The sequence below is a fragment of the Mugil cephalus genome, chromosome 17, assembly GCF_022458985.1.
Source record: "Mugil cephalus isolate CIBA_MC_2020 chromosome 17, CIBA_Mcephalus_1.1, whole genome shotgun sequence".
NCBI classification, from domain to species: Eukaryota; Metazoa; Chordata; class Actinopteri; order Mugiliformes; family Mugilidae; genus Mugil; species Mugil cephalus.
In genome coordinates, this window is record NC_061786.1 from 13,137,208 (window position 1) to 13,163,204 (window position 25,997).

The 25,997-nt window shown below is 42.3% G+C and overlaps 2 protein-coding genes and 1 long non-coding RNA gene across 6 annotated transcripts in view; 2 read left to right on the top strand and 1 right to left on the bottom strand.

The window, feature by feature from the left end:
- The first annotated feature begins 518 nt into the window (after positions 1 to 518).
- On the top strand, positions 519 to 4,098 carry LOC125023806 (serine/threonine-protein phosphatase 2A 56 kDa regulatory subunit delta isoform-like). The gene is made up of 4 exons (XM_047611319.1): positions 519 to 873; positions 954 to 1,019; positions 1,992 to 2,142; positions 4,085 to 4,098. The coding sequence occupies exons 1-4, from the start codon at positions 847 to 849 to the stop codon at positions 4,096 to 4,098; spliced, it is 258 nt and encodes an 85-aa protein (XP_047467275.1). The 5' UTR covers positions 519 to 846.
- A 2,678-nt stretch (positions 4,099 to 6,776) lies between these two features.
- On the top strand, positions 6,777 to 22,113 carry ppp2r5ca (protein phosphatase 2, regulatory subunit B', gamma a). Of its 3 annotated transcripts, XM_047610623.1 has the most exons (14): positions 6,777 to 6,965; positions 12,510 to 12,709; positions 13,861 to 13,971; positions 14,688 to 14,780; positions 14,938 to 15,068; positions 15,157 to 15,216; positions 15,315 to 15,423; positions 15,766 to 15,819; positions 15,904 to 16,074; positions 16,161 to 16,288; positions 16,706 to 16,807; positions 16,943 to 17,015; positions 19,201 to 19,317; positions 19,801 to 22,113. In XM_047610623.1, the coding sequence occupies exons 1-14, from the start codon at positions 6,872 to 6,874 to the stop codon at positions 19,933 to 19,935; spliced, it is 1,578 nt and encodes a 525-aa protein (XP_047466579.1). In that variant the 5' UTR covers positions 6,777 to 6,871; the 3' UTR covers positions 19,936 to 22,113. The 3 variants fall into 3 exon arrangements, with proteins under 3 accessions (XP_047466579.1, XP_047466580.1, XP_047466581.1); XM_047610624.1 differs by lacking the exon at positions 19,201 to 19,317 and having other exon boundaries at positions 6,778 to 6,965; XM_047610625.1 differs by lacking the exon at positions 6,777 to 6,965 and having other exon boundaries at positions 12,691 to 12,819.
- Positions 22,114 to 23,662: 1,549 nt separating this feature from the next.
- The window catches only part of LOC125023285, a 34,054-nt gene continuing 31,719 nt past the window's right edge, over positions 23,663 to 25,997 (bottom strand). The window contains exon 3 of one of the 2 annotated variants that reach the window (XR_007114569.1): positions 23,663 to 24,773. This is a non-coding gene — a long non-coding RNA (uncharacterized LOC125023285). Of the gene's footprint in view, positions 24,774 to 24,975; positions 25,898 to 25,997 lie in introns of those variants that run through there. The other variant, XR_007114568.1, reaches the window with a different exon arrangement.

The window sequence follows — 25,997 nt, forward strand, 5'->3', positions numbered from 1 at the left end:
CTCCCTTATTAGTGGGGGTTGAGGTTTGAGGGGAGGGGCCACAGTGGATCAGTCTTGTTCCATTGCACCCCACAGACATATGATCAGCTGAGATCTAGGGAATCTGGAAGCCAGGTCAACACTTTGTGATGTTTTTCATGTTTTTTTGAGTTGTTAAGTAGTATTTTTGTGTGTGCGTGTCTGTGTCGTTGCTATGGGGTGGTAGAGCCCGGTCTGGTCTAGGTGGGTGGTACATGTCTAAGTAACATCCACACGAATGCCAGGCCCAAAAGTTTCTCAGCAGAACATTATATTGTGTGTGTATATTATCTTAAAAATTGGTGAAAATAGTTGGCCACTTTCAATGGAACTCAGAATGACTTTACTCAATCAGGACCCCTTTCAAATCATCACTCAGCTCCACCTCATGAATTCCAGGTACAACACCGCCCTCCGGTGGCAGTGACTAAATATTACAACCGGTACGGGACACACACACACACAGACACACTATCGCTTAGTGCTGGAGGGTACTAGAAAGTGCAGCCACGACAGCATTAAGTTGGACGTTGATAGCGGACGCAGACCGTATGTTCTCCAAATATGAGCCGTGTCTTTTTAACAAAGGCTGAGTTGTGGCACGCCGCCACCGCGGAAATAGGATGACGGCTTCTCGTGCCTCGCACTCGGTCACATGGTGCTCGGGTGGTCAATCGTGAAAGCCTCGTCGGTGTGTACGTACAGACGTGTTAACCAGCTGCTGTCAGTGTGTGTGTGTGTGTGTGTGTGTGTGCGAGCTGGAGAGAGGGAGAGAGAGAGAGAGGGAGACCACACAGTTTCACCTGCTGACACAGGGGGATTCCCATCATGCCTCACAAGAGCAAGAAGGACAAGGTAAAGTGGATTTTAATGTAAATGCACTTCATGTTGGCATGCTCTCACTGTGTTTAATGTGATCTTTATTGACTCTCTAGGACTCATCAAAAACTGGGAGATCGAAGAAATCTGGGAGTAAAAATGGGCCTGCAGATGGCCAAGATGTGAGTGTTTGTGAACTTTTGCCTGTCCTGAAAGGGTTGACATTGATGCACATGGAAAATAAATGTACAAATACATTACTGTTATGTTGTATAAAAGCTGGCTGAGATGCCCAGAGTGTGACAATAACAGTGTAAATTATATTCTGCGAGATTTAGTATTACATGGATGCTATAGCGACGTTTATTAGAGTAAAGCCCCGTGTTTTACGTCTTATGTTTTACTTGTGTCATTTTAGAAATAAGTCTATTTACTTATGTTGCTACTGTTTTTTGGGATTACTTACTTATTGCTATTCTGTCCTCTACAGCTTTCTCACATCCATAATGCACGCTTTCTATGGCCAGTCTATTTTCCATTTATTTCTGCGTACTTTTTGTACTTAAGTCGCTCATGTGACATGTGGTATGATCTTATGACTTTATTTTCTTGCATTCAATTCCTAGTTGCACCCCATCCTGCCTCGTTTGGCTTCGGAGTATAATGCGAAGCATTGTGGGAGCTATTTTTGTCCTTTCTGACGTGCATCGATGATGCTGCAGTGTAGTACATGGAGCTCGGAAGAGACCTGATTGATTGATTGCTGGACCTGCTGTTTGTTCCCATTGACAGCTTTATCAGCCTCGTCTGTGTTCAATTATTTTGTCCACTGACGGCCGTCCCAAACTCTGTCAGCAGATGCGGTGCGGTACACCGCCGACTTGTGATCAGGTTGCTTCACTGCGAATCACCTGATCTGATTCGGAAAGGAACTTGACCCTTATCCGTAACACCCTCACCCTTTTTCATCTGCTCTCCTGTCCCGTCCTGCCCCGTCCTGCCCTGTCCCCTTCTGTCCTCTCCTCCTCTTGGATTCCACGCCGAAACTACTTGAGTAAAGTAATTCCTGTTCCATTTCTCTTCGGAGCAGGATCCACCTTGTCCTGCCCTGGTCCAGTAACCAGAGCCCTTCCTCTGGACTCTTGTTTCCGCAGGGCTCCAATAAGAAAGTGCCTCCTGCAACTCAGCTGATGAGGGTGAAGCAGCCGGGGTCACACTCTGCCGTGAAGAAAGAGAAGAGATTCAGCACTTCCTCTTTCCCCCTCAGTGCTAACAGAGAGCTACAGAAACTACCCGCGCTGGCAGGTACACCTACTTCACTTTACAGTATCCCCATAAGGATCTGTCACGCTTTGCTTTCTCCAGATGCTTCTCCCCTGCATTTTCCTCACCCCCACACACAGGCTACTCTTCTGGAAAATACCATATGACCTTATCTAAGACTGCATGTTTGGCCTATATGGATAAAGGGAATCGTATTAACAATTCATGGCCTCGGTGGATCCTCATAACCGTCTTTTTAACCTTGAGGTCTTTGCTCACTACATAATTTATAGGTAAGCAGACTGCCCATCAGCTTTATCTGTAATGCAAATCATGTGTAATCAGCTGAATCTCTAGCCAGACCTGGAGGAAACGGATATTACCCCCTCAAAGGGCTCACTTCATTGAGACAGTCGTGGAATCTGGGACGTCCAATTACAGCTCGAAACATTAGCACAAATCAAAAGTAAACTGTGCACCTGTGCATCAGGCATCTTAGATAAAACACTTCAAGCCTAGCCGAGCCACGTGAATCATCGCGATTTTTATTTGTTTGGGTGTTACTTTACTGAACAGCGAACTACTAATTATGACGAACCAACCGGGTCCCGCTGTCACCGCATTGATTGATTCAATTAGGAGTCGCATGCAGATTCCGAGATGAGACAGTGAGGTTGAGGTTTGAACATTCGCATCAATCTTTCATGGCTTCTTTGTTTACACACATCATTACAGGCAGGATCTGGCCTAAGTGGTTTCCTGTAAGCTATACCCGGCTATGCTTTGTTCTCATACCTGGATGGGCTGAATGACACTGCGGAGGAACAATAGGGAGGCGCAGCGCGGGGGATTTGCGAGCGGCACGGAGACACGTCCGCGGTTGACAGTGCGTGGCAGTTCCTTCGATGAATAATTAAAAATGATTCGCTTTGTGATTCTTTTACAGCAACTCCATGTCTCTGTGAGGGTAGATGAGAAAGTTTCAAGAAAGATAATCTCGCTGACCTGCCCAGTGGATGACAGTGACCTGAAGAGACATGCATGGGCAGATCCTTTGATATCAGGCCAAGCACTGTTTTGTAATTTTAGTTCCTGTATTCAGAGGTTAGATGCAGTCAGGTGTGAGGAACTGCTGAAGTACGCTTCAACCAATATCTTCAACCTTCCTAAATTTGACCCTTCTCAAATGTTTCTGTATCATATAATTTGATCTAAATGTGATCTGCTGCTCGTGGATTACAAAAAGACCTGTACATGATATACGGTAATTAGTTGAAAGAAGGCTTTATTATTAGTCAAACATAGTGAGGAGGACAGAAGATGCATGGACGAATGGAAGACAATACAAGGGTTAAGCTATCTTTTTAATTGGAAGTTAACACACTAATACTTTTCTGAACTAGAACCAGAATATTCACTAATTAAGTCGTTTCTTGTTGGGGAGAAAAATAAACTTAGGATATGTTTTGGTAATTTAACAGTTTCTAGATTTCACCTAAATTTTTTTTAAAAAAAGCTTATTTTTTATTATTATTTTCAAGACCAAACCATCTGCAAAGTAATTGTTGCCAAATAATCGCTACAATCATTTTACGCTACATTTATGCAAAAGGTTTGTCCGACTTCTCTGAAACTTGTCTGGGGTCCTGTGTTCCACATACTCTAGGTATTAAAAACAACAAATTTTGTTTTACCCCTTCACTAAGGATATGTTTGCTTTTTTGCACAAAAAAGCCTCTGTGGAAACCTACTAGTCAATGCCACTGCAACGGCTCACTGACATGTAATGGGAGATCAGCTCAGGCCACTGGACAGAGAAAATGCTTGCCAAGAGGGAATTTGTAAATGGATTTTTTTTGTTTGTGTGTGTGTGTGTGTGTGTGTGTGTGTGTGTGTAGCTTTAAAAGCCAAACAAATATCTTAAAATATCCGCAGGCTTTAAAGTTATTTTTGCTCTCTATGTATTTTGCGTTGTTTATTGTAGAGGCCCAGGACTAGAAAACAAATTTACACATTCGTCACCAAAATCTTAGATATTGATCTGAAGCACGAGGTTTTTATAAAGTTTTTTAGTCTTGTTTCTGTCTACATGTTGGCATTAGGTCAGCAATGCATGTTTGATGAAGAAGAGTAAACTGTGGGTTTCTCCGGGTGTCAAGTAAAACATTTAAAAGGTGGGTTTGCGTTTCAAGGCTATTGCACAAACAGCCCGTCCCGTGCTGCCATCTTCTGGCACAAAAAGGAAGCGCTGCTGTTTCATTTTCCTTTAATGTTGAGTTTTCTTCTTTTTTATGGCTTTTAGTATAATGTTTTGCCTTTTTATTAGATTTAAGATGTTGCCGATGTTATGTGAAGAATAAGGCATGACTTAATTATCATCATTAGAGTGTATCAAGAGAAAAAATCCCATGAGAAATCAGCAGTGTATCTCACTACTTCCCCTATGTCTTTAGTATTTAATGCAAATGTGAATCTAAAAAATGTCATTTTAAAAAGAGTTTATATATATATATATATATGCATTTGTCCCCAAACTATTTTTTTCTGTATACTATTGTTCTTTGAAGTGGTGTGAATGCTACTTTCAGGTGCAGATTAATGCACATTCAGGCTGCACAGGCAGGACTTGTTATTAGCATCAGTTCATTCTGTTTTTTTAAGAAAATATGCAGCATATCACTTGCCCCGAAACCATCCAAAAAGAATTCCTTGAGGTATAGCAGAAGCTTGAGCCTATGTAGTCTGCTCCAGCCTGTCCAACTAGTAGGAAGTAAGTGGCAGCTTTCAGAAAATACTGACGCCCGTTGTCATGGCTGTGGAATGTAATGGCACCTCTTGGAGAGGCTTTGGCCCCTCAGTGAGAGAATGCCAAGAGTGAGAAGTGCAATACACTTGTCCTTCCTCTCCTCTCCTCTCCTCTCCTCTCCTCTCCTCTCCTCTCCTCTCCTCTCCTCTCCTCTCCTCTCCTCTCCTCTCCTCCCTTCTAGTTTGTGTCTCTGTGTCACATGAGGTTTAGTGAACTTTGACTAATTCATGAAAAAATAGAGCGAAACAAAGAGCGCAAACAGTCAAAACTAAAGGGAAATTAGCCGACAAACATTTTCTTTAACCTGTACTGTGTCTTTAAAGTGCTGCTTTGTAGTTAATTATTTGAACAAGGATATAATTTTAACCGTAACACACTGTAACATCGCACAACCTCTTTTGGTCGACCCTTCATTACATTTTAATTAATTGTTTGACTGTGCCCGTTGTTGTGAAATAGCCCTCCCCCCCGCCCCACTTTTGTCTTTTAAACGACTGTGAAATGGCCGTGTGAGCCGTGGCTGTTATGAAAAATCTGGTGAGTCTTGTGGTGTGTGAGTGCGGTTTCGCTCTGTGTCCTCTGATAAATCACATGAAAAGAGGGAAAGCCACATCATTATGTAAAGATGAAACACAGATGATACACTCTGGTGTCTACTAGTGTTCACCGTTCCCAAAGTAACTATTCACCGAAGCGTTGATGAGCTAAACATAACCCATAACCCGTAGATGTTATGGAGTAGCAGATGGCGTGACGCTCTGTGACATGTACGACTCATCTTTGATTTTTTTTTTTCATGACTGATTGGTCGGCGCTGCGCAGAAGTGTCCCTGTTCATTTAATTTTCTGTCCTCTCACTTTCATTTCCTGTTTACAGCTAATTTCGCGGTGGTTAGTACTGATGCCTCACAGCGGGAGGGCCTGGGTTTGAGGCCGACTGGGGCCTTTCCGGGTGGAGTTTGCATGTTCTACCTTGTGTCTCCCTGTTCCTCCAAAGACATGCTTGTTAGGCTCGTTAGGTGATTCTAAATTGGACGTACGTGTGTCAGTGTCAGTTTGAATGGTTGTCTGCCTCTCTGTGTTAGTCCTGCAATACACCGGCGACCTGTCCCCCCTATCCAGCCGGTTCCCTCCCTCCCTGCCATCCACCAGAGGACAAGCAGTTATAGAAGATGCGAATGAGCTAATTTCGCTAAGCACACCGAGGACGTCGCTCACAGTGCTAACGCAGCATATTCTCCTGTTGCTCCGGACCGTGTGTGACTCATAAAAAAGCCTCTCGCAAAGTGCATTATGTGAACCCGGTGAAGGTGGCCGATTAATGTTATTATTGTACAAACACGGTGTTTCGTCTTGTGCACTGGAGGTCTCTTCTTACTGAAGACAAGCAAAGTCCTCAGCTCTCATGTGGTTTCTTCTAGTCTCTGTTCTTCATTGAACCCAAAGACTTGAGGCCCCCTTCTGACCCTCTTTTCCACTCCTTTTGATAAAATCCTGAGCAGAGATGACAGGAGGAAACAATGAAAGACTTTGAAGATCCAGTCCGGGGCCTCTCTCTCTTCCTCTCTCTCCCTCTAAGCAGCACGCTGAATAGTTATTTCCAGCTGCTTATCCTAAGTCAGATTATGCTGAAAGCCACGCTAATGGCTGAACTGTGCAAAAGCCTTAAGTCAATCTGATCTAAGATCTGTGGCAGGGCCTGACTTGCTTGCAGAGCGTCAGATCGGGAGGAGGAGCCGGACCTAAAAATTCCTGCGCATGTCCCGCCCACTGCCCACCCTCTCGACCAATCACCGCCCTTCTCCCACAGCACGGCCGGCCAATCGGAGAGCTCCGCCGCTGCTTACGTCACTAACTAGCCAGTTCCCTCCAGCGGCAGAGAGCTTCATTTTCTGATCTGCTTTTGTGCTAAAATGGAGGCTGGCCTCTCGCCCTGAGTGGATCGCCTTCCTGGTTGAGGTTTAGATGTTGACATGCAATAAATCTGGAGACAGGATGGTTGTGGATGCACCCAATTCCAATGGGCCTTTTCAGCCGGTGGCTCTTATGCACTTCAGAGGTACGTAAGGACAAATTATTCTTCCTGTATCGTCCCAGGGAATTAGGAGGAGAGCTGTGTGTGTGTGTGTTTCTGAGCTCCCCTTCCTCTGGTAGCCGCTCGGTTAGTCAGCATTCAGGCGTCGGGGAGAGCGCACTTGTTTGTTAATTTCGGACAGCAGCTTTTATTTGTTCGCCGGGGAGGTGAGGAGTTGTGTTTTGTGCGGCTCGTGTGCATTGACGAGACACGGGAGCTGCATAAAAATCTGGTTTTACTAGCTAGCTGCTCTCTGCCCATCCCCCCGCCGAGCTAGTGATGTCAAAGGAAGTGAGGTCATAGCCCAGGGAAGGGTCTTCTCCTTAGTTTTTGTATGACTATAGTACTTTGTTTTTGTGTAATTGTTTCTTCTTTTTTTTTTCTTGCGCGTGCAGCAGCCCGTAATTAAAGCTAAACAAATACTGTCTGTCGTCTCTTCACCTCCCTCCGAGCGGCTCTATCCCGGTCCAGCATTTTCTGTCACACTCCAGTTCATCTGGGTTCAAATTGGTCATAGTGTGTAGGCTGTAGACAGCTCTGCAGTCCCCTTACCCTAGTTACAGTCCTATGAGTGACATGCTCATTCATATTTTGACAGTTTAATTTTATGTATTTTCTTTTTTTTTTTTTAGTCCTGAGAGTCTGAGAAGTGCACGTCATTTCCAGCATAGCAGTTCTGTCAATAACTTGCATCTTGCATCATTTCACGATTCCAGCGAACGCCGGCCTCGGCCTCTTAGTGTGTGTGTGTGTGTGTGTGTGTGTGTACAATGAACTCAGTCATGTTTGAAAAGGCCCAGCCTGTTACCACTGTACTCGGGATGCAGCCCAAGCGTTAGATGAAGCCTTGGGCAATTATTGATTACACTCTATTGAGCCACAGAGGCGACTGCCTTGAATGACAACTCAGTGTAGGGGAACAATCGGACCCTCTCTGCCTTGGACTCTCTCCCCCTCGTGAGTCTCAATCATCAGTCGAACGTCTGTAGCCGGCACACGAATGTGTCGCTGGATGTCTTTTTTTTTGAGTGGTTTCTGCTTCTCGTGTGCGCTCGCGCCCGTGGGAAAACTGGGATTATACGGTCTCGGGTGTAGACTTAAAAACTAGCATTCACGTTTTGTTGATTCAGGCAAATTATCTCAACTATATACATACTACACATGTTGTTATAAATGCTCAACCGCCTTCAAATTCGCCTGTGGATCCCGAAGCAGCAGCACTCAGGACGCTTTGGATGCTTTCATATCTGTATTCACAAGCACGAATCAAACTTTTAAGAGCTTAAACAGTTTAAAAGAAAAATTTTAATTTCCTGTTAATGCAACTCGTCATTTTAATAACGCCGCGAAGCACCAACTTGCGACTACAAACGTGCCTCAAGTGTAGCGACGGCGCACGCATTTAACCGCTCCCAGGCCTCGGCCCACGTCTACAGTCCATGTCCCAGATGCGCGCTCGGCTGCCGCTTTTTATAATGCTTCTAAAATGGTTTTAATCAATGAACGTCGTCAGACTGGTCGCTCATACGCTTTTCAAAATTGGTGACACACTTTTTCTGTACGCGGCTATAAATAGCGTTCGCTCAATGTTTACATTGATCATGACACACTGTCGATGGAGCAGATTGCCAAAGCGGTTCGAACTCCAGGCGAGCAGCTGTTCATCTGACCCATTTGTAGAGAGAGTGACTGCTCTTTATCTTCCTTAAATCTTCCTCTGTTCTCCAGTCGTGTGTGTGTGTGTGTGTGTGTGGACGTGCGTGTTCCCCCACCTAAAGCCACCTCATCAATAGAAGTCACACTGCAATTAATATCAAATTGGGACCACAACACTAGGCCTTTTTTATCTGTTACACAACAACCTGCTTGGTGTTTAGGAGCGTACAGAAACTTCATAACACAGGGCTACACGCTTATGTAATGGGAGCAACACTAGTCTGACGTGGTCAGGGGTGCAAGACATGGCAGCACATTCCAGTCAAGCTTCATGTCCCACTGCAGCCGGGATATGTTGCAGGATGTGTTGCGACACAAACCCCCTGTTAAAGAGATTGGCATGACAAAGATAACGCTGATTTAATCCTTCTTCACCGTTTAAACGTCCGCGCATCAGTTCACCTAATGGGCCTCATTCTGAGTCCTGCTCCGTCAACTTTGGAGCACGGTGCCTACTCATTTTCATGGTGAACGTCTGACTCATTCATGGTGTTTTCCCTCTCGTCAAATCTTCATGGAAGCGGCCGATGATGGCAGCTCACACGCTTGCCCTCTCCTCTGGATTTCTCAGCCTCTCGCTGTCATCAAGATAAATTGGCCAACTTGAAACTGACACTGCAGAAGTGTGTGTGTGTGTGGCGCACGTGTGCGTGTCTGGTCCAAGTCTCCATTATGTCTGAATAGCAGATCTCTCTTCTTACCTAGAACCTGCGTGTTTGCGAGACTGTCAGACACCCTCTCTGTGTTTGTGTGTCCGTGCATGTGCCCTCCATTCTGCGCGCTTTGTCACTCTTTGTGTACATTCACAGAAATTAGGGCATGAGTAAAAGGATTTAGCCGCCTCTTACGTACGTCTGAGTGCCTGTATCAAACACCCAGCCACTGGTGGATAAAAATATCGGTCTTAAATTAAAAAAAAAAAAAAAAAAGGGGACAAACATTTAACACAAAGACTAAATTTAGAATAATTTGATTATATATGCATTCATGTCTCCGCGTTGCAGTGCTCAGCTTGTCCTTAACAGTTGGTTATTATTTGTACGTGTTCCTCATTTGAGGCCTGCGACCAAATTCATAAATCACAATTTGTCTCAAGCCTAATTTGCTTTTCTCAGTAATTGGTTACACTGCAGTCATCCATGGAAGAAGAATGGGATTGTTATTGTCCTCTGGTGTATTTGCCTCCCATGCACCTCATATACCTTGATGGCAGCGACCGCACTGTCATGTGTAGACAGTGCACATGACGGTGGGTGAGATGGGCTAAAAAAATGCACCACGATACATTTTTTTCATTCTAGCGATAAAGATAAAAAATATTCTAATTCCAATCCGTGTTTTTCATTCAACATGTCTCTACATTCTGTCTCGAGAGCCCTAAGATGATACTGACCAGCTATAGTCAAATAAGCTTTTCTCCACAAAAGTAGGAATTTGTGGAGAAAACTAGTGACTAATCAGACAAGTCTGTGATGTGAAAAAGAAAACATGTCTTCAGCCGGCAAAATGCAATCCCTTTTCTTCTGTCTTTCCATCGCTTGCTTTGTTTATTGTGCGGAACAGACTGACTGAATGGGTCTTTAATTTTAATTTACCGTAAGGTGACCAGATTTCTGGAATGAATCCGGGGACATTTACAGCTCGGAGAAAAAAAAAAAAGAATACGATGTTATCAAGATGAAATGAAGAAACGGGGACAAATATGGTTTCATTTATTTTAACATTTACTCATTTTGAAACTGCTAATGTCTGTAATGTCATGTCAGCAGTGCGACCGGCCTCCGTAATAACTGCTGTTGTAGTCTTCTTCGGTTACAGCTTCAGCCAGGGCCAGGTCATCGAAACCGGGGACTGTCCCCCAGAAACCGGGGGCGTGTGGTCACCTTAATTTACCAGAAGATGTGGCTCCTGATGCATTTCCTGTCTGTCGCCGTACTCTGGCTCGCGGTTGTACTTGAGGTGGCGTTGCTATCCTTAGCCATTATCTTTTCTTTTTGGAAAGCCTTGCATATGGGACAAGTTTGCTCCACCTCATGATATCCGAACCAGCTCCGCGTTATCGGTAGGTGAGATATGGCTGCGAGGATGTGGAGGACGTTGCACCCGTCTACGCCATAACCTTTCCTTTATCACATTTATCGCGAGATGGCGGAGTCTCATCGTGGGGGTTGTTTTTGGCGGTACATAGTTATCACTCATACCTAGCAGACTGTGTCCAAACTTTCAGCTCACAGTTAAAGCCACACACTCTTACAGATTGGGAATTCTCTGGTGCATGAAGTGCAGGGTCTAACAGCAGGAACAGTGGATAAACTCTCAACTTTTGAATGGGTATTATTTTTAGAACGGCACTATTAAGAGTTGGAGTTGATGTCGAGGGGTGATCTGCTCGTATGAGACAGTTCTTGGTGCAGTGATACAGCAAAGGTTCAACCTTAAGATGCGTCATGTTCTTTGTCTGTATAGGGTGTGATGCTGTATATACACTCTTATCTTCTATCAGATACAGAATACCTCCTCCCACCAGAGACGCTAATGAAGCATAGATGGATATGAGTCTAGCACGCTAACCGCATTTAAAGTGCGTTTTGCTGATGCAGAGTGAATCACTAGAAGCCAAATGAGAGCATCTTGATCTGACAGACCACCTATCTGTGTCGCACGCAGCTGCTCCCATCTGTAAATGGGCCCCACCTGAGTTTAGCAAAAGAAATACATCGGCGCTGTGGGCTTTGCCAGTTTTTTGGGGGTTTTTTTTGCCGCTTATGCAGAATGAAACGTGGCTCAGTGAAGGGAGAAAGTACCTTTTTCTTAGCAGAGCTAACTGATATTCACTTGCAGACACTGCTGTGTCTGTTTGGCAAGTTAAGCACTTGGTTAGCTTAGCATGAAGGAGGAAACAACTAGCGATGGCTCCGTCCAGAAGAAAACGGCCACCTGCTCCTCCAGCGCTCACATACGTCTCATGTTTTGTTAAATAAGCTGCTGTGTAATAGTGGGTGTGATGTTGTTTGCACAGAGTCGGTTTCGCCTTGTTTACCAGCGGCCGTCACCGGGACGCCCGCGACATGCGAAACTCGTTCTTCAATCATGACTCTCAAAAGCAGCATTAAACGCGACAAAGAGAGAGAAACATCAAAGTTGTGTCTCACGGCTGTAATTACGGCGCCGTTTTGTGTTATTGCTGCGACAGTCACTGCTGCGACACACAGGCAGGTAGGAATTCGGAGAATCGAAAACACTCGTTTCCTCCTTGTGTTGTCATGTGTGAAGCGCTCGCTCTGGCAGGTACTGTTTGTTTAGAAGCTTGTGCTCTTGGGCGCTCGCGTGGAAACGGAGGAAAACGGGGAAGCTAGGTTTTCTTTATAAATATATCTCTTTTTTCCCCCCCTCGCTCTCTCTCTCTCAGCGTGTGTGTGAAAAGGCTAGACTGACCGTTCACCTAGTTCCCAAATCGCTCTCCATCCTGCCTCTTCTCCTCCGCTCTGCTGTGTCGCTATCCTCCCCCTGAGCTCCAGCATCTCAGCCTTTCTTTACGCGTCTTTATGACTCATTTGCCATCTCCATCACTCTCTTGTTGCCTCATATTTCTTTTGCTGTTTCAAACTGACAGTTAAGCCGCCCCCTCCATTATCGTGTGACCCCTCACTCTTTAACCACTGCTTCATTCTCTTATATTCTCATCCTTTTATATGATACCGTCACCACTTTGCAAGCCAGTTACCCCTCCAAATCTCTTTCAGTTGACCCCGAACTCTTTCTCATCTCACTATAATCTCACTATATTTCTTTCTTTTCTTTTTTTTTGTATAGATGTGGCCCCTCCTGAGCAGGAGAAGCTCTTCATCCAGAAGCTGCGACAGTGCTGCGTTCTCTTCGACTTCCTGTCCGACCCGCTGAGTGACCTGAAATGGAAGGAAGTGAAGAGGGCGGCTCTGAGCGAGATGGTGGAGTACATCACCCACAACAGGAATGTCATCACGGAGCCGATCTACCCGGAGGTGGTGCACATGGTCAGTAGAGCCGAGGGGGGTTTAAGTTTGTGGTTGGTGCTCGAGATGAGGGTGAAACTTGAGGCCGGGAGTATGGACGAGCTTCGGATGCAGGACCGTGCTGGGTTGAGGTTGGAAATATGGAAAAGAAGCAGAATAGTTGATTGTTTCAGGAGGTTTTTTTTTTTTTGATAATAGATGCAGCTGCAATAAGTAGCACCCATTCATTCAGATGTTTGTCAAGAATTCTGGTCTGGAAATTTAGATTTTTTCTTAAGTAAACCAGTTGTGAATGGGGAAAAGCATCTGATTGTAAAAGATTGTATTGCCATTTGATTCAACCAACACATTTATATCATATTCTTTCTATCCGGGGACTTCGTGACACAATCAGACACAATGATGCATTTTACATTTCCCACACGCCACACTCCTTCTGTCTGGAATTAATTGAAGAAAAATGGCTTTTATCTCGTTTCATAGCACTTGTACATCAACAAGAGATAAACTAAAGTAAAACAAGATTATCACGACGATAGACGTTCTCCTCACATCTCATCCCAGCGTGATAAGCCCGTTGAAACGCTCTAATCTTAGTAGGAATCCTCCTCGTATCTTTTCACCATCGTGACATTTCTATTTCCAGTTTTCACTGCGGAGTTAGTCCTTCACAGCCTGTTATGGGCTGAAGTGCAGCACAGCCCGCGGAAGGTCTATCTACCTTGTAGCTTGTCTTTTTCAAACAAGGCTTCCAGTGTATTAGTAGGCCACCTGCACTGTCCCATGATCTGCCTGGCAGGGAACAGCAGCCCACAGGGGAGTCAGTTGACACTGCGAGAGACCAGAAACACAAGACACTCGGATTATTGTGGGCCAAACCCTCGGAGGCCAGTAGCAAGGACAAAGTTAACATTAACCTAAAAAAGAAAAATTATTTTTGGGTCAAGCTGCATGTTTTATTTTTCTTTTTTAATTTCTGAAAATCTCTTGCAACTCGTTCTGGGTAGAGACGTTGTCAGCGTTTGTCCGCTTTTAAATAGATGTTTTCATTAACTCGCATTCATAAGTTCGCACTGCGGGCGAACCAAAGCACAAACGGTTGTTTCCGTAAACAGTAAACAGTCCCGGTCCCACAAACACTGACAGAATCATCTCCTCTCCTCTCCTCACAGTTTGCTGTGAACATGTTCAGAACGTTGCCTCCATCTTCCAACCCAACTGGAGCAGAGTTTGATCCCGAAGAGGACGAACCGACGCTTGAAGCTGCGTGGCCTCACCTCCAGGTTGACATCTTTATCATTCACTCATTTGCAACACAGCGTATAGAAGTTAAAGAAAAATGCTTGTCTGCTTATTCCTAGCTGCTGTTTTTTTTTTTAAAATAGGGGATTTCCTCCTTCATTTTTTAAATGACAACGCAAAAACAAAGCTGCAACTGAAACCAAAACACAGCAGTAAAACTACCATAAAAGCATGTTGGCTGCTCTGAAGCATTAAAAAAAGGCTGTTACTGGGTATAAATAGATTATATAGTAGTGACCTCATGCACTCATTCACAATCCTCCGTTCCTCAATTGTGAAAAAATGACTGCACGTAAAAATTTCTGCTGGCCTGGTTGGCACTAGAGCGGTTTCATGTGAACGGAGGAGATAAGAGCGCACACTTTGACACCGCACAAGTTTTCTTCAACAGTTTCTGATTATCTTCACCCAGGAAAGTTTTCATAAAAGTTTTTAGTAACCCCGAACTATGGTGGAGTGTGAATGAAAAGGCTGACATTTTTTAATTTAATGTGTGTAAAAATGAAAACGATAGAAAAAAAAAAAAAGGGAACTTGGGAGTTTAAAGTCTCCACAAGTCTACACATCTTTATCAGCTTGTGGACACTGTAAAATACCTCATCTCCATATCAGCTTCTCTTTTTTTTTTTGTCTTTTTGCTTCAGTTCTTTCTAGCATTCACCCATTTCTTCTTCTTTGTGTTTTCAATCTCTTGCAGCTCGTCTATGAATTTTTCCTTAGGTTTTTAGAATCCCCTGACTTTCAGCCCAACATAGCGAAGAAATACATCGACCAGAAATTTGTTATGCAGGTAAGAGAGCTCCCCCACCCCCTCACCCACCGGCCGACCCCCTCCTCTTTTGTTTTTCTTTTTTAGAACAGATTGCGTAATAATTCCCCGAAAGACACAACTGTTGCAAAACGGTTTTCTCTTCTGGATTATGACATGTGCGTCTCTCGCGTTGCAGCTCCTAGAACTATTCGACAGCGAGGATCCCAGAGAGAGAGACTTCCTGAAAACCACCCTCCACAGGATTTACGGAAAGTTCCTGGGGCTGAGAGCGTACATCAGAAAACAGATCAATAACATTTTCTATAGGTCGGTGCCGTTCTCACGCAGCTCTGCTTGTGTTTAAACACGCTAAAGGGAGATAAATGCTCAACGTGTGAATCATTTGTTCTTCCAGGTTTATCTATGAGACAGAACACCATAATGGTATAGCTGAACTACTGGAAATACTTGGAAGGTACGAGCATTAGCTACAGCAGCTAGCTCTGAGAAATATTTAAATATCCTGTTAAGTTAAAACATATTCTGATGACTTTTCTTTTCTTTTTTTAACAGCATAATCAATGGATTTGCCTTACCACTAAAAGAAGAGCACAAGATTTTCCTGTTGAAGGTTTTATTGCCTCTGCACAAAGTCAAATCACTCAGTGTCTACCATCCACAGGTACGTTGTAGCGAAGCGTTAAATGAACCATGAGACCGTTGAGCTGCAAGGCTGTCTGGAAAGACAAGTGTAGCACATATATTATTCACAGCTTTTCCTTTGAAAACCTATTTAAATGTTCGAGTCCAAACCTGCTTTGAGTTCCCGCCTCCTCTTTTCATGGCAGCAGCAGCAGGTCATTCTGTTAAAAAAAAAAAAAAAAAAAAAAAAAACTGGTGTTGCATGTTTCAGCCGGTAGTCCGTCCCTCAGGCACAGCGTGTCCCCTGCCGCGTTAACCTTTAGTCTGCTTGTGCTTGAATTAAAATACTTTTGGCAGCTTAATGATTGTTTGTGTTTTGCAGCTGGCCTACTGCGTGGTGCAGTTTTTGGAAAAGGACAGCACTCTAACTGAGCCGGTATGTGAAATAAAAAATAATAATAATTTCTACCTCCAAAGCTCATATTTGTCCGCTCAGCGTTATCCTCCATCATCCCAACAGGTGGTAATGGCTCTACTAAAGTACTGGCCGAAGACTCACAGTCCTAAGGAGGTGATGTTCCTGAACGAGCTGGAGGAGATCCTGGACGTCATCGAGCCGTCTGAGTTTGTCAAGGTGCAGGAGCCGCTCTTCAGACAGCTGGCCAAGTGTGTCTCCAGCCCACACTTCCAGGTACGACCCTAACCTCGTTTCATAACCGCGCGTCGACGCGTCGAGCGCATCTCCTGACTGCGATGCAAAACGTGTGCCGTCTGCAGGTGGCAGAGAGAGCTCTGTACTACTGGAACAACGAGTACATCATGAGTCTGATCAGCGACAACGCGGCCAAGATTCTGCCCATCATGTTCCCCGCTCTGTACCGCAACTCCAAGACCCACTGGAACAAGTAAGTGGTTTACACCCGTCTGATGCTGGTCTCAAGTGTGTGTAGATACTTGCACCTGGACACAGAATGTACTCTAATGATAGCGATGGTCTCCTGATTGTACATCTGCGTAGATACTTTATGCCTTCTTTAATGGAGCATCTTTAGTTAGTTAAATACATCAATTTCAGCTGCTGTATCCAAAATAAAATGTACTTAAAGTGGCAAAACATACAGTTTGTCCTTTTTATTATCATTATTATTTTGTCTGAATGGAAATCCTCAAACTACTTTCTAGGTGTCAGATGTTAATGTTTTAATTGTGTCGTCAATCTGTTGTATTGTTTTAGGTTTATTGCTCAGGGGGCGAAACTGACCTTTTACAGTAATGATTTTTGTGTTTAAAGATTTCATATTCACCTGCTTTTGTGTTCACAGGACCATCCACGGCCTCATCTACAACGCTCTGAAGCTTTTCATGGAGATGAACCAGAAGCTCTTTGATGATTGCACACAGCAGTTCAGGGCCGAGAAAAACAAGTATGCGCTCAGTTAATGGACCCGTGTACATATATGTTATTGTGATGCGTAATTATTGCCATCGGCCTTGTTGCGTTGAGGCGGATTTGAGGTGGAACAGATTGGTGACGAGAGCGTTGGTTCTCTGTTTGACAGAGAGAAGGCGAAGTCAAAAGAACGCGAGGAGGCTTGGATCAAGATCGAGAACCTCGCCAAGTCAAATCCACAGGTGAGCGAGAGCAGCCGTTTACTGTTTTTTCCTCTCACTTTAAGTGTGTGATTGTGTGTAGAGCTATAAACATAAGAAAGTCCAGATTGTAAGTATTAGTACAATACTACAGTTGACTGTCAAATCTTCATTTCGATTTGAGTACACGAGTTCAAGGCACGCAAGTGTTGAAAGAGATGCAACAAGCTACGTAGGTAGTTAGTAAGTAGAAGCCGCTGATATGAAGCCTCCGACTCCCTGCAGGTCAATGATGAGGTGACGCATCAACCAATCAGATTGCCTTCTCCTGTTAACCTTTAAAGTGGCCACTGCTGCTTTTTAAGGGTTCAAATGTCAGTGGACATTTTTCTTGGACCATGTTTCTTAGGTATTTGTGTGTCACAACTTAGTTGGTTGACAGTAGAGGTTAGATTTAATGGACGTGACTAGGGATGAAACGATGCGATTTCTAGTGGATTAATGATATGATTTTCTCACGAACAGAAATAGCTCACAGGCACATTATGAGTAACTTAAGATTCCTTTAATTATTTCTCAGACAAAAACACATTTCTGAGGCAGGATGTAACTTCAACACACAAACTATGCAATGAATGCGCATTTAAAAAAACATATAAACATAAAAACTACAAATTATATTTTCTCGTTAACAAATAAAAGAGAATCCCTTTTTATTTTTCTGAGCTTGTGTAAACATACATCAAAATAACTGAATGAATAATAGATAAACTAAGACTCGCATGTGTTCCTAGGTTGGGATTTACCTGTTTTTTTTTTGTTTTGTTTGTTTTGTGTTTTTAAACAAGATCAGCACATCTTGTCCCGCCTGAATACCTGACCGTGACGTACAACATCAAACACGTAGTGACACATTATGTCAGTCAAGTGAACGCAAACTAGACTTCGCTCTCTGCTGTTTAAAAAGGGCATCGTGATTCATTTTTTCATCTCAGCTGATTGGAATCGTTGAGTTGACTATGTGCAAGTGGAGAGGACGATAATGAGTACAGTTGGATCAATCTTTGTGCTCACATTTAGAAAAAAGGACTTAAAAGGTTTATTTTTTATATATATAAAGCAGGACAATAATCTAAAACATGCACACAGAGCTCAATTAGTCAAATTGGTCAAAATTAATTCTAATGAAGATCCACGTGAAGGGTTTTCTCCATAATGTGATTTTATTTTTTTTACCTACATTTTTGACCCTTTTTAAAACTGTAGCGTCCATTATTTCAAACTCCATGCGCCAAACTTCAAAATCTGAATCACAGAAAAGAATAACTGTCCAAATACCTACAACCTGGACTTTTAAGTGTCTTGTGTTTCCTGTAAGTTAATTTTGTCGTTGGTCGTTCCCTCTCACTCTTCTCCTGTTTACATTTGCGTAGATTCTATTTGTTCATAAACCCAATTAAAACGTTTGTGTTTCTCAAATCACACTGCAGGTAGAGATGGAAAGAAGATTTTAATAAGTGGTTGTAGTAAATGGGTGAATCAGATATATTTAAAAGTAAGGCTAACATTGATTCATTTGTAAAGTAATTATAATAAAGCTTTAAATCTTACTGAAAACTAATTATAGCATTTAACACTTGTGCAGTGTTACTGAAGCACATTGTGGTGTGGCTTTAGTGAAGCATTTAATTAGGAGAAGAAAGACATTTCAATAAATCTGATGTCTTTCTTCCTGAGAGTTAGATCAACTTTGATACGGACATTGCATTTTTATGCTAAACCTCAAGCTATGCTAGCAGGCGCTTAGCTTAGCTTAGCTTAGCTTAGCTTAGCTTAGCTTAGCTTAGCTTAGCTTAGCTAAAACAACTGCCTGCAAGACAGAGGGGGAAACATCAGAGTCTGTTTTGTGGTTTCAGTTTTGTCATCTTTTAACTTTCAACAAGCTAGAAAGCATCGTCCCCAGACTGTCTTTAACACGTGCACCAGATTTAACATTTTTAATGATGAATAAAACATTCAGGTTGTCATCATAAAAAAATCATTTGACACACAAACAACCCTCCAATCATCAAACATCTAATTCTCAGCAGTAGAATAGACTCAGCCTCTATACACATCATGAGTTAGTTCAGGACCTTTTATGATAAATTCTTCTTTGCATGCGACTGAAAGTCTTTTCTCCATCCTTTTGTGTTTTTTTTTTGTTTTCCTTTTCTTTTCAACGTAGTTCTCTATGTATGTTGATTCCTCTGACCTCAATAGTCCTGTAGCAATGGAGACGGATGTCCGTTTGATAGAAGATGTTCAGAGGTTAAAAAAGACAGTTGAGGAGGGCGCAACTCAGGTAAACCTGGCTTTCTCTCTGTCTCTGTTCATCGTTTTCTCTTACAATCCCTCGATATATTGGTAGACGAGCTTGTAAAATTGCCTAATTAAAGCTGCCTGCAGCCCAATGATTATATTATTATTATATTTACTGTATATTTGATGTAGTTAGGCAAAAAAAACATGTGCAGAACAAACAACTGAATGGGATCAAGATTTCTTCTTTTTTTTTTTGCTTGCTTCTCCCAGCATGTTGTCTCAGTATGGAGCCCCCAAGTGTTCAGTATTATATAAATAGTAAATATGTGATAAAATACCCATTGATAAATTGTCTAAAATACATGATTGTTACTTGATACAGTGTCGTATTTGGTGACTATTGAAAACTTCAGGGCTCTATAAATGTATCCAGGATTGTCTCATATTTCATTTAAAGCCTTCCTGTCTTGATTAGAAAGGTGAGACAGAGTTTTACCTCTCCCCTCTCCCTCCGTCCCAACAGTTGCAGCATGAACAGCGGAAGGAGCGGCCCATGGTGCGACGCAAGTCTGAGTTGCCTCAGGATATCTACACCACAAAAGCCTTGGAGTCCCACCGCAGAGCTGAAGACATGTTGACCACCCACGACGGACTCTAGGTTCCACCATCTGCCGGCTCTTGGTCCAACTGCCCCCTCCTCCTCCTCCTCCCCTCCCCTCCTCCTCCCTCCTATACCCCCAACAGACATGGACATCTTCTTCTTCGGCCACACTGGCGACCCACGCCGGGCTTTCCACCCTTCTTTCCGGCATCGTTATTCCTCTTTAGTCCTCCTTCATTCCTGCTGCCCCCAGTGCAGAAACCCTGTGTCCACCTCCCTCAGATTTCTGCATTCTCAGGTTTTTTTTTTTCTTTATTTGAAGAGGAGTGTGTTCGTTTGTGTTTTCCGACCGTTTTCCCTCATCTGTCACCTTTTCCTTTTTTTTTATTTTCCACCCCTTACCCCACTCACGCACTCACTGTAAATGTGGAACCTGGGAGTACAGACAGCACAACGCAGGTCCTTCATTCCTTCTCGAGAGTGTTCACAATGGATCGGACATGGAAACATAGGAACTGGCTGACTCACTGTCTAAGGATCGTCTCGTCTTGGTCTCTTCTCGGTTTTCTTTTCTCAAAGGGAACAAAAAAACAAGCCCTGCCTGTTGTTCGGATGAAAGACATTTTCTGTCATCTGTTGTATGTTTTCTTTATTTTTGCTCTAACAGACATCTTGTCAGTGCCAAGACTGTTGCGTTCTTTATGTTCGTTTCTTGTTTTTATCTGTGACTTTAACAGGGACACCTGCCTTTTGTTAGCGGTCACTGAAAGATTTTTTGCTTTGTTTTTTTGTTAGCACACACACAAAAGACCAAACTGAGGCCTGTTCTTAGCCTTGCAATGTCCAGGAAAGATGGCGAGGAAAGGGGAAGTTGTCCTGTGGACACCTTGACACTTTCCGTTTTATTGTTTTGTGCCATATGCCGCTCTTTTTATATGCTTGCTTCCTTATGTTCATTGGCAATATTTAAAAACCAGGCTGCGGCAGTAGACGTAGACGGTTCAAACAATGGTACTTACTGCATTTTAGTTTAGTAGCTCCAGATGAACCTGAATGAACGCTGTGGGTTTGCTCCCTGTGTTTTTGCAAACTCCTTGACTGAGGAGTCAGATGCATGAAACGGCTGCCTTCTGAATAGAAATACTGAAAATATAAGGTGAGTTTTTCTTTGTTTTGTTTTGTTTTAATGTTGAATAGAAGGTGCAGGTTTGTTGCAACAGCTTAAAAAAAAAAAAGTTCTGCACACTGTTGGTTTTTTAACAGCGTGACTAAGTTAAAACATTTGCTCATTCCGTTTCTATAAGCTACGAACGCGTTTAGATCCTCGTAATGAATCAGAAATAGAACATGTTGAATATAAGAGCTAGTAGTTGTTAACAGGCTGACGTGGAAGGCTGAGTACACTAAATTACGTGATGAGCACTACCAAAAAAACGTCCAAAAAAATGTAAAGGTGCAACATGTTCTGTTGCTACCTTACACCAACGTCAGTACCATTGTTTAAACTAAGCAGGTCTGCTAGATTTCCTCATATTTGATGTGTTGTATTTTCTTTGTATTGTCTGGAGGTAAGTAGTGTGGATGTCAGGTTTTCTTTTTTTCTCTCTCTCTCTCTCTCTCTTTTTGGGCCGTTCAGAGCGACCAGTGCTGGAACAGACTGGTGCGAAGTGGCCACAGAAATGCCAGATGCTGAAAATAAACTGACATTGTGACTTGGCTTGTTAACTGTATTAATACTGTATTTGCTTGAATGCAAAAAGATGTAAATTAAAACTACCATGTTAAACATGTACCTTTTACCCTGGAGGAATGCCATTCACCAAATCAACCGATTTCTGTTGTTGAGGTCATTGCGTTTATGAAACAGTCCTGCTTGCTGGGAGAGATGTTTTATGAGTTATAAGTCAGACATGTTGGAGGTTTCTTCTTAGTGCTGAACAACGAGCCACCCACAATAATGAGAGATGATTTAAAAAAAAAAAAAAAGGAAAAAAAAGTGATTCGGTGGCTTGTTCTTTTTCTGCAGGATCTTTGCAGATCTTTTAATTTTAACATATTATTTCCAAAACATGATAACTTAAAGTGTCCTTTTGTATGTGACCTGTACTATATGATTCATTTAATATTGTATATATGATTTACCTTGTTTCATGTAGTGTTATATATCTAGATTAATTTTGTACAAATTGTCCCTCTGTACAGAATAAAACATCAATAGCAAGTGAAAGAAGTCGATCTGGCACATACCGTCTTATTTTTCAGCAGCATGAAGGTTTAGGAACATTATTTTTATTATTTAAATCTGCAAAGTTTCCTCACTCCTCTAAATAACTGAAAAAAAATGTTCATGCCCATTGTGTGCTCCTATCACTGTCTTTAGTGGTGTAAAACTATACATTAAATAAAGAGATTACTGTGTGTGCCAATGCAAAGCATTGAGACACACGTTACCGTTCCTTGGGCTTATGTGTGCCAATGCAAAAGCACATATTAGTATCCCTCGTGTCTATTGTGTGGTTGCTGATTAAACTGGGGCGGTGTGTCGGAGAGGATCGCAACAGGTGTCCAACTATTTGGTTAAGAATTAAAAGTAAATCTTCACTGATCTTTATGACATAAACTGGCTGATTGTATTCATCACCTCTCGGTGCTGTTTTAACAAGTTTAGGGAAGAACAGACTTAACCCCAAATTAAAACAATAAAAACAAAGGATGGTGTGTTTAACCTCCTGTGACCCTGCGTCCTCATATGGGGACATTAAGTTTTAGATTTGTTGCAGCTTATTCTGCTTCCGAAACCTAGTGGTAGCAAAAGGTCAATACATTCATTCATTCTAAAGCCGGCCACAGGACAAAAGTGGACAAGGTACAAAGCCTCATCAAGTTTTACGGTTGAAACTTGTTTATTAATGCTTTTACTCTTCTAGTTTGACTTGATGTGCAAATTTAACAGCTTCAACATCGCTAATTAGCCAGTACTCATTTGAGGACATCTGGGCTTAATTGTTTGCAATCCTGTTTTTGCACAGCAATGCTCAAGTATTGAAATAGATTTGTACATTTCATTGTATTACACAATGAAATAATCCCTGTGTCCACATATGAGGATTTTTTTCCCCAAAAAACTATAAAAGATAATGTGTTCAGAGTTTTTATACTTCTTAGGTTTTACTAATCCTAAATATCTTGGAGAAATTAAAAATGCATTGCAAACTAAACCTTTGGGTCTCAGGGGGTTTAATATTAGAATGAAATCACCCGGTAGAGGCTCCTTGGCTGCTGTCTGCTCATGGACTTTTGCCCGTGACGGAAGTGGTGATCACTGTGGTTTGTTTCCGGGAGCTGACTTTTGATTTGACACACCCTTATGATTAAGGCATCACATGTTCATATAAGTCTACGATAGACTGGCCACGTGTTCAGGGTGTACCCGTCTGTGTAGCTGGGATAGGCTCCAACCACCCTGCGACCCTCCACAAAGCTGTTACGAATGCCCATTTAATTACTCATTAATTTCACGTGAATTACTTTGTCTGTGGATTACTTTTTGACTAAAATTAGAAGATTGTTTGCTATATGTCCTTTCTAACACATGAAAACATATCTTTACATGATGGAGTTAAGTTTTAAAAAAAAAACTATACCACACAGAAAATGTAACTTTTGATTGCATCATTATTATTATTCTTGTTTGGTTTAACACAGTGGCGATGGGAAACAGTTGACGTTTTGGTGGTGAACTCTTTTGGACACAAGGGGGAGCCAGATAACAGGACATTTACCAACTGCAGTTCATTTAATTATTTATTTAACATTGATAAAATCCCCATGTTCACCGTGATGAAATAGTTCCACGGGCTTTCCAGAGGCGCCGTGACTTGTGACATCCACTTGTGTTTGCTGCGAAATCACCCCGGCAGGGGCGATGCTATTTTCGTGCGTGGTTTAGGGCGAACATTTGTCAATGACGACTTTTGTTAGAGCACCAACAACAAAACCAAACTGTATGACCAGTCAGACTAATCTTTATTCAGAGGCATGAGAGTATTCTTTGTGAAAGTGGTAACAGGACAGTTAAAAAATGCTGTTACAGTGAAAATTCCAAACTTTATGTCAGTAACAATATGTATCAGACAAATCTGTACAAAAAGTATGACGCAAAATGGCTCAGACGCTGTTTAAGCTTCAAATACTATTATATTAATTCATCATTATTATCATTATTATAGAATAGTAGGTAGTATTTAAATATTATAGCTCATTTTAATATTTTTTTAAGTATATCAGGTGGCCTGTGGCCTAATTTACATTCATTGTGTTTTGTATGATTCATTATTTAATTAGTTTTAATCTACTGTGAAAACAACAGCGTCCCGATAAATGTGTTAAAGAGTTAAATGCACAATATGCTCAATACCTCTTTCAAATCAAACCATTTTAAAAGAAATCAGCAACAACCGCAAAAGAAAAAAAAAAAAGACAAAGTCTGGCTCATCTTTTGGAGGAATTTCCAAATGCCTGAAGGTACCACATTTATCGGCACAAACAATACCACGAAGGCATGAATACCACGGGACCACACAGCCATCGCACCGCTTAGGAAGGAGACTCGTTCTGTCTCGGAGGGATGAACGTACTTTGGCATGAAACGTACGAACTGCATCCCAGGACAACAGCCAAAAAAAAAGGCCCCGCGAAGGCACTGGAAGGAAATAGGTAAAAACAGACCTATATCCATCTTTAAAATGAGTCTGACTTCCACGTAACCTGAAAGCCTGGGCTCGGCAAGTCTCCAAACCTGCCACACAACAGACAGACAGACGTCGGTTTTAGGCTGCATACGTGGACAAAGATCTTACTTCTTGGAGAAGTATCCTCCAGTCTGATGAAACAATCTGTAAACAACAGTAGGAAAACGCATCAAGCGGATGTCCTAACCTTCAGCGGTTTTAGTGCCAAATAATGTAAAAACACACTTGAACCGTTCTCCGTCTTGCTCCTTATATTTATGCATTTCCCACATCAGTGTCACTGTATTTGCAAAATTTATTTTATTATGTTTTGACCATTTTTAAAGGCTCTTCATGAGTTTATTTGTTAATACAAAAATGAAAAACGGACAGACAGCTTAATCAAATCCAATCAGAGGGACAAATCCCGCTCGTGTGCATCATACTCTTTGTGTCTTCAGTTTAATGCATTTGAGAGAGCGACTGTAAAACGTCTTCCTGCGGCGAAGATGAGGAGAGGAAAAAGGATCCCTGTTTTTAATTCCAACTACACGTTTAAATGGATTACTTCCTGTCCGGGTGATGGCACCGTGTCTGTTCTCCTGTCTTGTGTCCCTGCGACAGTTGGCTCCACTAGCTTATCACCCAGACAAACCGGTGCAGAGACAGTATTAAACCGTGATGCAACACAAGGTGAAGGAGTCACAAAGGATTGATGAGCGGAAGTGCCACTTGTAAACAAGTGTTTTTTTTGTTTGTTTTTTAATTCGGAAGAGGATGATTTCAGGGAAAACAGACCAGATTTGTTGTTTCCTAGAAACATTTCGGAAAGTTCTGTTGGCCCCGTCCTGAGCTGACCCTGACCTGGAAAATCACCCCAACACACAGCTGGTCTGAAGCCCCAATTCTGTGGACTCGCTTTATTCTTTGAGAGAAGATGTGATAAGCAGAACTTTGATAACACTTGAACATTTTTATTCTTGGATGGGTGGAAATTAACTTAATACATTTGCTCGAGTAGTGTATTTAAGTACAAGTTTTAGATGCATGCTCACATTTTATGCCATTTTATAATTGCTCTCCACTAGTGGGAAATGTTGTATGTGCCATTCACACCTTTTTTTCATAGTTACTTTTAAGGTGAAGATTTTATGCAACACATAACATAACAAGTTTCTTAACCACAGCTCGTCGTTAAAGAATAAAGCAGCAGTTTCTGACCCTTTTGTCTTCTGACATCTCGCATAAAGGAGTGCGTCGTCTGGATCAAATCTCAGGCGTCGATGTGTCTGTGAACAGATCACGTTGTGTTTTCATTTCATGTCAAAAAAAAAAAAATCGATATTTTACTAAAACATTACAGGAACACAACTGTTTATTCATATTTCT

Excerpts from the sequence above, each read along its gene's own strand:
- ppp2r5ca (XM_047610623.1), top strand. The coding sequence starts at position 6,872 with ATGTTGACATGCAATAAATCTGGAGACAGGATGGTTGTGGATGCACCC. Across the intron at positions 15,217-15,314 it reads CTACTGGAAATACTTGGAAG|CATAATCAATGGATTTGCCT; the intron begins GTACGAGCATTA and ends TTTTTTTAACAG. Across the intron at positions 16,289-16,705 it reads TCCAAGACCCACTGGAACAA|GACCATCCACGGCCTCATCT; the intron begins GTAAGTGGTTTA and ends TTGTGTTCACAG.
- LOC125023806 (XM_047611319.1), top strand. The coding sequence starts at position 847 with ATGCCTCACAAGAGCAAGAAGGACAAG. Across the intron at positions 874-953 it reads ACAAGAGCAAGAAGGACAAG|GACTCATCAAAAACTGGGAG; the intron begins GTAAAGTGGATT and ends TTGACTCTCTAG. Across the intron at positions 1,020-1,991 it reads GGCCTGCAGATGGCCAAGAT|GGCTCCAATAAGAAAGTGCC; the intron begins GTGAGTGTTTGT and ends TTGTTTCCGCAG.